Source organism: Hyperolius riggenbachi, chromosome 5 (genome assembly GCF_040937935.1).
Source record: "Hyperolius riggenbachi isolate aHypRig1 chromosome 5, aHypRig1.pri, whole genome shotgun sequence".
Lineage (NCBI taxonomy): Eukaryota > Metazoa > Chordata > Amphibia > Anura > Hyperoliidae > Hyperolius > Hyperolius riggenbachi.
The window spans coordinates 8,344,354-8,356,917 of NC_090650.1; the positions used below are offsets into that span (position 1 = coordinate 8,344,354).

Sequence of the window (12,564 nt, forward strand, 5' to 3'; positions counted from 1 at the left end):
CGGCGGGTACAAACGGGCCAAAATGAAAGAAACAATGCGCTGTGATGCAGTGGTCTATGCGCTGCCTGATGTCTCTGTGATCCTGTTTCCATAAGCGCGGCTGAAAACATGCTGTATGGAAACGAGCCCTGAACATACTAGTGCACTTCTGTCCGCTTTTCAGAAATGCTTATCAGTGTGTAAGGCCTCGTTCACATCATACGCGCTTCCGTGCGGATATGGAAGCGCATATGATGTGCATAGACTGCCCTTCTACCGTTCACATCTACTGCGCTGCGCAGCAGTACGATGGGCTGGGAAGCGCTTGCATACTGCTGCCTGCATTTTGCCCGCACCGCAGAGCTGATCCCATCACTGTCAATTGATGGGATCAGCAGCGCAGCGGCGCAGATGGCGTGCGATCGGATGCGATACGTTCCGATCGCACAGCCATCTGCGTTGGCTATGTTGTATGGGTGGGGTGGGGTATAAGAGTGTAATATATAGCATTGGGGTGTCAGTCAGGTCCCCTCAGTGTATAGACTGGAGGTATAACACCTGGAGTGATTTATGGAGGGGGTGTAATACAGTATGTGGGTGTCAGGCAGGGTCCCAGTTATATGGGGGGTATTGGGTATATATATATATATATTGGGGTGACAGTCATTCCTCTCAGGTGTGCAGGTGACACTGCTATAGCATATGATGTACATATAATATACAGTATAAAATCATGTATTATAATTTGATTTGGTATATAATATTATGATCACATTTATTATATGAAATATAATATATACTACGACTATTAGTATTGGGGAGTCAGTAAGGATTCCCATGTGTACAGGTGACGCCCCCTTTCCTCACTCCTCCCACTGCTACTCTCCTGCTGACGTCACCTGGCAATTTTACGCTACAACCTGACGGCGACCACGCCCCTCCTCGCGCAGCCTGAGAGGGATCGCTCGCCCATTGGCCGGAGCCCCTACGTCACGGCCGGCGGCTGCGCGCTGATTGGCCCGCAGGTAGCCCCGCCAGCCACGCCCCCTTCCCCTCGCCGCTGTGACAGTCGGCGGCGGCGGCCATTCGGGGGGCGGAGGAGGAGCCGGCGGGGGGCGGGAGAGCGTCCTGTGAGCCGCCAGACGCCCGTCATGTCTTCCAGTCACCCCCGAGGCACCCCGGGGCGCCTCCTGCAGCCCATCCGGGCCACCGTCCCCTACACGCTGCTGCCCGCCCCCTCCACCGAGACCCCGCCCAGCCCCGAGAACCGAGCCCGGCGCAGGAGGAGCAGCACGTCCCCCGGGAGCCGAGGTGAGCATGCTGTGACCTTTAGTGCACCATGACTGAGGCATGCTGGGACCTGTGGTGCACCATGACTGAGGCATGCTGGGACCTGTGGTGCACCATGACTGAGGCATGCTGGGATCTGTAGTGCGACACGACTGAGGCATGCTGGGACATGTGGTGCACCATGACTGAGGCATGCTGGGACCTGTGGTGCACCATGACTGAGGCATGCTGGGACCTGTGGTGCACCATGACTGAGGCATGCTGGGACCTGTAGTGCACCATGACTGAGGCATGCTGGGATCTGTAGTGCGCCATGACTGAGGCATGCTGGGACATGTGGTGCACCATGACTGAGGCATGCTGGGACCTGTGGTGCGCCATGACTGAGGCATGCTGGGACATGTGGTGCACCATGACTGAGGCATGCTGGGACATGTGGTGCGCCATGACTGAGGCATGCTGGGACCTGTTGTGGACCATGAATGAGGCATGCTGGGACCTGTGGTGCACCATGACTGAGGCATGCTGGGACCTGTGGTGCACCATGACTGAGGCATGCTGGGACATGTGGTGCACCATGACTGAGGCATGCTGGGACATGTGGTGCACCATGACTGAGGCATGCTGGGACATGTGGTGCACCATGACTGAGGCATGCTGGGACATGTGGTGCACCATGACTGAGGCATGTTGGGACCTGTGGTGCACCATGACTGAGGCATGCTGGGACCTGTGGTGCACCATGACTGAGGCATGCTGGGACCTGTGGTGCGCCATGACTGAGGCATGCTGGGACCTGTGGTGCACCATGACTGAGGCATGCTGGGACCTGTGGTGCGCCATGACTGAGGCATGCTGGGACCTGTGGTGCGCCATGACTGAGGCATGCTGGGACCTGTGGTGCGCCATGACTGAGGCATGCTGGGACCTGTGGTGCGCCATGACTGAGGCATGCTGGGACCTGTGGTGCGCCATGACTGAGGCATGCTGGGACCTGTGGTGCGCCATGACTGAGGCATGCTGGGACCTGTGGTGCGCCATGACTGAGGCATGCTGGGACCTGTGGTGCGCCATGACTGAGGCATGCTGGGACCTGTGGTGCGCCATGACTGAGGCATGCTGGGACCTGTGGTGCGCCATGACTGAGGCATGCTGGGACCTGTGGTGCGCCAGGACTGAGGCATGCTGGGACCTGTGGTGCGCCAGGACTGAGGCATGCTGGGACCTGTGGTGCGCCAGGACTGAGGCATGCTGGGACCTGTGGTGCGCCAGGACTGAGGCATGCTGGGACCTGTGGTGCGCCAGGACTGAGGCATGCTGGGACCTGTGGTGCGCCAGGACTGAGGCATGCTGGGACCTGTGGTGCGCCATGACTGAGGCATGCTGGGACCTGTGGTGCGCCAGGACTGAGGCATGCTGGGACCTGTGGTGCGCCAGGACTGAGGCATGCTGGGACCTGTGGTGCGCCGTTACTGATGGCAGCAGCTTTTTTTTTCCTTCAATAAAGTGCCAGCATCTTCCGTATCGCTGTACATAGTTTCTAGGCTCAAAGCGTGAAGGACAGGTTGTGGGAGAGAGTTCCAAACGAGAGGTGACACTCGTGAGAAGTCCTGGAGGTGGGAGTGAGGAGGGGACCAGGTTAGAGGGGTCTCCTGGGAGGAGGGAAGGGTCTGAAGGGTGCAGTAATACTATGGAAGACATCTGTGTGGAGGTGAGTGCTGGCATGCTGGGATTTGTGGTTCCCTCTGAGTAGTTTTCTGCCTTTGACTGATGACCAGTTCTGGCAGCTGTCTGCGGTGATATGTGGATGTCAGTGACACTGCGCTCCTGGTATCGGTCTGCAGTCTGCGGTGATATGTGGATGTCAGTGACACTGCGCTCCTGGTATCGGTCTGCAGTCTGCGGTGATATGTGGATGTCAGTGACACTGCGCTCCTGGTATCGGTCTGCAGTCTGCGGTGATATGTTGATGTCAGTGACACTGCGCTCCTGGTATCGGTCTGCAGTCTGCGGTGATATGTGGATGTCAGTGACACTGCGCTCCTGGTATCGGTCTGCCTCCTGCTGGGGGGTCACGTCGTGCAGCTAGATATCTGCAGCATTGTGAGACTTGTAGTTCTACGTTAGCTGCATGCCTCTGAGGGCTCGTTTCCACTATCGCGAATCTGCATGCGTCCAACGCATGCAGATCCGCACATGTAATACAAGTGGATGGGCCTGTTTCCACTGTAGCGTTGTTGAGGTGCGTTTTTTTCAGCGTGAAAAAAACGCACAAAAGAGCCAACGATTTCGCCTGCGTCGGGAATCCGTGCGAATCGCCGCTAATGTATTTAATAGTAAAAACGCATGCGTTTGTTACATGCGTTTTTACCCGCGATTTCGCGTGCGATTTCGCACCTTTTTCAATTTTATTTAGCCCTGGCAGTGCCATGGTTAATTTCGCATGGCACCCTGCCATGCGAAATCGCATGCGAAATCGCGGGTAAAAACGCATGTGGAAACGCATCCGCATGCGTTTTTACAAGCGTCGGAATGCGGCCGAAATCGCGTCGCAACAGTGGAAACGAGCCCTTACAGCGTCTGTGCTGCTGGGACCAGTGCAGCCTCTGCATGCTGGGACATGTAGTTCCATAGCTGTGCATGCTGAGCAATAGCTCTGTCTCTAGGCCTAATACTGAGGCTTACTCCTTTGACTTCAGTTCTTGCTGGCAGTATGCTTGGACATGTAGTTCTTCTCCTTGATGTGGTAGTTTGTCTCCTTGGCTGTTACCTAAACATTTCTGCATGTGCTATACTGGCGACTCCTGGTCCTCAGACCCCGACCATGTGCCTGTATGAATAAATATTAGGCGAATCCTGATATAGTAAACTAGTTGGCCAGGTCACTTGGAGTTTACTATAGAGGGGTCTTACTGTAGTGGAAGCCCCTGGTAAGCTCCTATTGCCTCCCATGAGGGTAGTATGCACAATATATATTGCTTCACAGTGCAATATGGATACTATGCAGCTTTACTACAAAGGAACAACTCAGCATTCCCAGAGAGTATCGTGGATTAAAGTGCACCAGTGATGACACTAATGTGTGTATTTCTACTTACCTGGGGCTTCCTCCAGCCTCACAAGGTGCGTGGGCTGCCTCGCCGTTCTCTGCAGCCTCTCGGATCACTTGTTATCGCTCCTGGTAATCTGGCCAGTCGTGCGCTTCTGCGCGTTCCTGGACACAGGCGTAGAACAGGAGCACTGCCGGCCGCACATGTGCAGAAGAGCCGACTGGCACAGCTGAGCCAGATTACCAGGACTGATACCAGGTGAACGGAGGTACTCAGGAGGATGGCAAGGGGCGCATCGCTGCTCATGGGGCTGGAGGAAGCCCCGGATAAGTATAAAATCTTTTTATTTGCCCATCTCAGGTACACTTTAAGGTCTGTTCACGCTGCGTCGATCAGTGTAGTCTGCCTTCTTGAAACAGAAGGTATTAGCGATCAATTCAGCTTTAAGTGGGCAACTGTGGTTTCCCACAATGCACCACTACTGAATATTTCTTTATGCCCCTGTAGCCAGGCTTGCATCCAGAGCCACATGAGTATAGCCAGCCTACAGCTTATACTCGTTACACAGCCACACCAACCCCACATGTAAATGGCTTGTTTAAGATTTTTTGTCCTCATCAGTACATGCTTTTAGTCCCCTATATTTTCCTAGTGGTTTAGGTCACCCCGAGCTGCTTGGTTACTTCTGTTCTGGTCCAAGTCCTATCCCATAGAGCCATATCTATCCCTGCCATGCCATGAGAAGTGCTTAAAGAGAATCTGTATTGTTAAAATCGCACAAAAGTAAACATACCAGTGCGTTAGGGGACATCTCCTATTACCCTCTGTCACAATTTCGCCGCTCCTCGCCGCATTAAAAGTGGTTAAAAACAGTTTTAAAAAGTTTGTTTATAAACAAACAAAATGGCCACCAAAACAGGAAGTAGGTTGATGTACAGTATGTCCACACATAGAAAATACATCCATACACAAGCAGGCTGTATACACAATTCCTTTTGAATCTCAAGAGATCATTTGTGTGTTTCTTTCCCTCTGCAGCTCTCACCCACTGAAGTGTCAGGCTGTTTCTTCCTGCAGAGTGCAGACAGCTCTGCCTGTATGTAATTCCTCAGTATGTGAAAGCCCAGCCAGCTCAGAGGAGGATTTATCCAGCTTGTAAAAGATAAGAGAGAAGAGAGAAGCTGCCCTAATCTAAATAATACACAGGCAGTGTGCATAGAGGGGCCTGGAAGGGGGAGTTCATAGCAGAAAAACAACACTGAAGAACTTGGCAGCGTTCCAGACACAGGCCGACAAGTCTGACAGGGGAAAGATACATTGATTTATTACAGAGACTGTGATAGTACAAAGTGCTGCAGTAAGCCAGAACACATTAGAATAGCTTTTGGAACTTGTAGGATGATAAAAAACAGGATGCAATTTTTGTTACGGAGTCTCTTTAAAGTCCAAAACAGGCTGTCTGCATGTTGGATTGATGTGGCTCGGTAAAATCTAATAGCTACAGGCTCACTATACACCAGTGGTTCTGGCTGCGAGCCTGGCTTTCAGGGGCATAAAGGGATAATTTGCATATGCAGTAGTGATGCATTGTGAGAAACAGTTGCTCACTTAAAGGACAATGAATTGAGAGGGATATGGAGGCTGCCATATTTATGTCCTTTTAAACAATACCAGTTACCTGGCTGTCCTGCTAATCCTCTGCCTCTAGTACTTATAGCCATAGACCCTGTACAAGCATGCAGCAGATCAGGTGTTTCTGACATTGTTATATCTGACGAGATTAGCTGCATGCTTGTTTCTGGTGTGATTCAGACACTATTGCAGCCAAATAGACCAGCAGGGCTGCCTGGCAACTGGTATTGTTTAAAAGGAAATAAATATGGCAGCCTCCATGCACCTCTCACTGCAGTTGTCCTTTAAAGGGAACCTAAAGCAAAGGCAAGAAAAAGAGTTTCATTTCCCTGGGGCTTCTACCAGCCCCCTGCAGCCGTTCTGTGCCGGTCCTTAGCTATGCTCTGGTTCCCCGCTGCTTTTTAGTTCTGGGCCACTGCGTCTGCATGGCCCTGGCCAGCGGTCCTGTCAGCGGGAGCGTCCTGTGCCGGGCACAGGGCAGCTTCAGGGAGCTGGTAGAAGCCCCAGGTAAGTGACATTCTTTCTTGCCTTTGCTTTAGGTTCCCTTTAAAAGGAACCCCTAGGTGTGAGACATGTGGAAGCTGCCATATTTATTTCCTTTTAAACCAAACCAGTTGGAGGCCTCTTGCACACTGCAAGCAAATCAGATTCAGATTTTTAATCTGTTTTTACATCCGATTCAGATTCAGATTTTTAATCTTAACTGCATGCTGCGTTTTTTGATCCGTTTTTCTGTTGAATGTATTCAAGGAAAATCGGAAACGGAATCGGAATCGGAATCGGAAAACGGATTTGCAGTGTGCAGGGAGCCGGAGTCCTGCTGCTCTTTCTGGTCAGTGGGGTCTAAATCGCTCACCTGGAAAAAGCATGCAGCTAAACTTGTCACACTTCAAGGACAACTGAAGTGAGAGGGATATGGAGGCTGCTATATTTATTTCCTTTTAAGCAATACCAGTTGCCTGGCAGCCCTGCTGATCCTCTGCCTCTAATACTATTAGCCATAGCCCCTGAACAAGCATGCAGCAGATCAGGTGTTTCAGACTTCACAGTCAGATCTGACAAGACTAGCTGCATGCTTGTTTCTGGTGTTATTCAGATACTACTGCAGAGAAATAGACCAGCAGGGCAGCCAGGCAACTGGTATTGATTAAAAGGAAATAAATATGGCAGCCTCCGTATACCTCTTACTTCCGTTCCCCTTTCAGTCAGAGCACGTGTTCTGCATGCTTGCTCAGGGTTTATGGCTAAATGCATTAGAGGCAGAGGATCAGCTGGACAGTCAGGCAAGCTGCATTGTTTAAAAGGAAAACATGTCAGCCTACATATCCATCCCTCCTCAGATTACACATACCTTCTACTTTAAGAAGGCAAACCACACTAAGCATTGCTTTTCAGTAGGGGGGATTTTCAGTCTTTTAGTCCCTTATACCAGTGATGGCTAACCTTGGCACTCCAGCTGTGAGAAAACTAGAAATCCCATCATGCCTCTGCCTCCCCGAGTTGTGCTTAGAGCTGTCAGAGTATTGCAATGCCTCATGGGACTTGTAGTTCCACCACAGCTGGAGTGCCATGGTTAGGTTCTGGTTCTCCCCGAGCTGCTGGGGTATTCTGTAGTACTGCGATGATGGGAATTTTCTCGGTTGCAGCAGGTTTTCGCCCTATTGCTTCTGCTCTCTATTCCATGTGCGTTGCGTTCACATTCTGATTGACAATGGGAATGTATCCTGTTGATAACCTAGTATGCGTTTGCTGTCTGTATTTACGTTTTTCTGCTGTATGAAAAGTGCAGTGTTTTTATCTGCGGTATGAACGGGGCCTTAGCTGTTCAACTGAAACTGCTGGCTGAATGCATGCTGAGACTTGTGGTATTACCTTACCAGTCATGGGATTACAAGCCAGCTACAGTGTCATCTGCCTTCCTATCCTGTTAGTAGCTAGAAGAGGTTTTGCATGCTTGAACGGTTGCAAATTTGACTGCCAAAGGCGATTGCCAGCGCACTGGTACTTGTAGTTCCCCAACCCTATGGACAATTTGCAGAAACAATACTTTGGCATGATCCGGTCGCTGCTGTGGATTGGGCTGAGTGCATGCTGGGACTTGTAGTGAAAGCAGCAGATTGCTAGTCACAGGCTTTGTACAGTAGGCAGCATGGCAGCTCTGGGTTCCTTGCAGTGAGGTCAGGCTGCAGGCTGTATTGTAGCTGATAGCTGCTCTGCACAGCCATGAGCACTTAATCCCAGCACGCCTAGGGAGCGCAGCCAGGATCGCTTTACCACTCAAGACTTCCTGGTCTCTGAATAGCTGAATGCATGCTGGGACTTGCAGTGCACCATGTGTCTGATCGTGTCTAGAGAGATGCATGAGGCAATAGAACCTCTTACTTGCTCATAGTATTGCCTCTTGATGGGTAAGCGTGCCGCCTGTGTCCAATGACACCTACATTACTGAGCAGCTTCCTGTACTCCCCAGAGAAAGTGCTGCAGAAGATGTCAGTGCTATAAATACATCATAATATGGTAGGCCATTACACTATGAATATGGTAGGGACTAGAGTAGTAGTATTGGTATAGTGTTAGTATAGTTCTCCTAATAAAGGGAGACCCTACCCAGTATTAGTATAGTGTTCCTAATAAAGGGAGGCCCTGCCCAGTATTAGTATAGTGTTCCTAATAAAGGGGGACTCTACCCAGTATTAGTATAGCGTTCCTAATAAAGGGAGACCCTACCCAGTATTAGTATACAGTTCCTAATAAAGGGAGACCCTACCCAGTATTAGTATACAGTTCCTAATAAAGGGAGACCCTACCCAGTATTAGTATAGTGTTCCTAATAAAGGGAGACCCTACCCAGTATTAGTGTAGTGTTCCTAATAAAGGGAGGCCCTACCCAGTATTAGTATAGTGTTCCTAATAAAGGGAGACCCTACCCAGTATTACTATATTGTTCCTAATAAAGGGGGGCCCTACCCAGTATTAGTATAGTGTTCCTAATAAAGGGGGGCCCTACCCAGTATTAGTATAGTGTTCCTAATAAAGGGAGGCCCTACCCAGTATTAGTATAGTGTTCCTAATAAAGGGGGGCCCTACCCAGTATTAGTATAGTGTTCCTAATAAAGGGGGGCCCTACCCAGTATTAGTATAGTGTTCCTAATAAAGGGAGGCCCTACCCAGTATTAGTATAGTGTTCCTAATAAAGAGGCCCTACCCAGTATTAGTATAGTGTTCCTAATAAAGGGAGACCCTACCCAGTATTAGTATAGTGTTCCTAATAAAGGGAGACCCTGCCCAGTATTAGTATAGTGTTCCTAATAAAGGGGGGCCCTACCCAGTATTAGTATAGTGTTCCTAATAAAGGGAGACCCCGCCCAGTATTAGTATAGTGTTCCTAATAAAGGGAGAACCTACCCAGTATTAGTATAGTGTTCCTAATAAAGAGAGGCCCTACCCAGTATTAGTATAGTGTTCCTAATAAAGGGGGGCCCTACCCAGTATTAGTATAGTGTTCCTAATGAAGAGAGGCCCTACCCAGTATTAGTATAGTGTTCCTAATAAAGGGGGGCCCTACCCAGTATTAGTATAGTGTTCCTAATAAAGGGAGACCCCGCCCAGTATTAGTATAGTGTTCCTAATAAAGGAAGAACCTACCCAGTATTAGTATAGTGTCCTAATAAAGGGAGACCCTACCCAGTATTAGTATACTGTTCCTAATAAAGGGGGGCCCTACCCAGTATTAGTATAGTGTTCCTAATAAAGGGGGGCCCTACCCAGTATTAGTATAGTGTTCCTAATAAAGGGAGACTCTACCCAGTATTAGTATAGTGTTCCTAATAAAGGGAGAACCTACCCAGTATTAGTATAGTGTTCCTAATAAAGGGAGGCCCTACCCAGTATTAGTATAGTGTTCCTAATAAAGGGAGACCCTGCCCAGTATTAGTATAGTGTTCCTAATAAAGGGAGGCCCTACCCAGTGTTAGTATAGTGTTCCTAATAAAGGGAGACCCTACCCAGTATTAGTATACTGTTCCTAATAAAGGGAGGCCCTACCCAGTATTAGTATAGTGTTCCTAATAAAGGGAGGCCCTACCCAGTGTTAGTATAGTGTTCCTAATAAAGGGAGACCCTACCCAGTATTAATATAGTGTTCCTAATCGAGGGAGGCCCTACCCAGTATTAGTATAGTGTTCCTAATAAAGGGAGACTCTACCCAGTATTAGTATAGTGTTCCTAATAAAGGGAGACCCTACCCAGTATTAGTATAGTGTTCCTAATAAAGGGAGGCCCTACCCAGTATTAGTATAGTGTTCCTAATAAAGGGAGAACCTACCCAGTATTAGTATAGTGTTCCTAATAAAGGGAGGTACTGCCCAGTATTAGTATAGTGTTCCTAATAAAGGGGGGCCCTACCCAGTATTAGTATAGTGTTCCTAATAAAGGGAGGCCCTACCCAGTATTTGTATAGTGTTCCTAATAAAGAGGCCCTACCCAGTATTAGTATAGTGTTCCTAATAAAGGGAGACCCTACCCAGTATTAGTATAGTGTTCCTAATAAAGGGAGACCCTGCCCAGTATTAGTATAGTGTTCCTAATAAAGGGAGACCCCGCCCAGTATTAGTATAGTGTTCCTAATAAAGGGAGGCCCTACCCAGTATTAGTATAGTGTTCCTAATAAAGGGAGGCTGTGCCCAGTATTAGTATAGTGTGCCTAATAAAGGGAGGCCCTACCCAGTATTAGTATAGTGTTCCTAATAAAGGGAGACCCTGCCCAGTATTAGTATAGTGTTCCTAATAAAGGGAGACCCTATCTAGTATTAGTATAGAGTTCCTAATAAAGGGAGGCCCTACCCAGTATTAGTATAGTGTTCCTAATAAAGGGAGGCCCTGCCCAATATTAGTATAGTGTTCCTAATAAAGGGAGGCCCTACCCAGTATTAGTATAGTGTTCCTAATAAAGGGAGACTCTACCCAGTATTAGTATAGTGTTCCTAATAAAGGGAGAACCTACCCAGTATTAGTATAGTGTTCCTAATAAAGGGAGGCCCTACCCAGTATTAGTATACTGTTCCTAATAAAGAGAGGCCCTACCCAGTGTTAGTATACTGTTCCTAATAAAGGGAGACCCTACCCAGTATTAGTATACTGTTCCTAATAAAGGGAGGCCCTACCCAGTATTAGTATAGTGTTCCTAATAAAGGGAGACCCTGCCCAGTATTAGTATAGTGTTCCTAATAAAGGGAGGCCCTACCCAGTATTAGTATAGTGTTCCTAATAAAGGGAGGCCCTACCCAGTATTAGTATAGTGTTCCTAATAAAGGGAGACCCTACCCAGTATTAGTATAGTGTGCCTAATAAAGGGAGGCCCTACCCAGTATTAGTATAGTGTTCCTAATAAAGGGAGACCATGCCCAGTATTAGTATAGTGTTCCTAATAAAGGGAGACCCCACCCAATATTAGTATAGTGTTCCCTAATAAAGGGTGACCCTACCCAGTATTAGTATAGTGTTCCTAATAAAGGGAGACCCGCCCAGTATTAGTATAGTGTTCCTAATAAAGGGAGGCCCTACCCAGTATTAGTATAGTGTTCCTTATAAAGGGGGACCCTGCCCAGGATTAGTATAGTGTTCCTAATAAAGGGAGGCCCTACCCAGTATTAGTATAGTGTGCCTAATAAAGGGAGGCCCTGCCTAGTATTAGTATAGTGTTCCTAATAAAGGGAGGCCCTGCCTAGTATTAGTATAGTGTTCTTAATAAAGGGAGACCCTGCCCAGTATTAGTATAGTGTTCCTAATAAAGGGAGACCCGCCCAGTATTAGTATAGTGTTCCTAATAAAGAGAGGCCCTACCCAGTATTAGTATAGTGTTCCTTATAAAGGGGGACCCTGCCCAGTATTAGTATAGTGTTCCTAATAAAGGGAGACCCTGCCCAGTATTAGTATAGTGTGCCTAATAAAGGGAGGCATTACCCAGCATTAGTTTTTTTTTTTGGTATATAATGCGAAAAATCGCATTAAGATGCAAATTTTCGCATCTGTTTTTTCACTGTAAAAGTGTTACTAGACAGAACATGTCAATTAGGGCCATTGTGAAAAATCCATGCAATCCAATTACCAATTTTTTTTCCCCCCCAGATGTGAAAATGCAGTGCTTTCATGGAAATGTAGCCTGATAATGTTAAAGGGAAGTCGAGGTGAGAGGAATATGGAGGCTAACATGTTTATTACTTTTTAAACCATGCCAGTGGCCTGGCTGTCCTGCTGATCCTCTGCCTCGAATACTTTTAGCTATAAACCCTGAACATGCATGCGGCAGGACTGCCAGGCAACTGGTATTGTTTAAAATACCAGAGGTGACATGTGACCTGATGAGCTAGACATGTGTATGTACAGTGCCAAGTACACAAATAATTAGGCTGCGTTCCTTTTTTTTCTTTCTCTGCCTGAAAGAGTTAAACATCGGGTATGCAAGTGGCTGACTCAGTCCTGGCTCAGACAGGAAGTGACTACAGTGTGATCCTCACTGATAAGAAATTCCACATATAAAACACTTTCCTAGCAGAAAATGGCTTCTGAGAGCAGAAAATAGATAAAAAGGGTCAATAGTTCATAGAGTTTAGCT

At 48.1% G+C, this 12,564-nt stretch overlaps 1 protein-coding gene across 1 annotated transcript in view; it reads left to right on the plus strand.

Annotated features, from left to right (window-relative positions):
• The first annotated feature begins 1,009 nt into the window (after nt 1-1,009).
• The window catches only part of GLCCI1 (glucocorticoid induced 1), a 96,044-nt gene continuing 84,489 nt past the window's right edge, over nt 1,010-12,564 (plus strand). Inside the window, exon 1 of the mRNA XM_068235077.1 lies at nt 1,010-1,290. Within this exon, the coding sequence (XP_068091178.1) occupies nt 1,131-1,290 (160 nt within the window). The 5' untranslated portion in view covers nt 1,010-1,130. The remainder of the gene's footprint in view (nt 1,291-12,564) is intronic.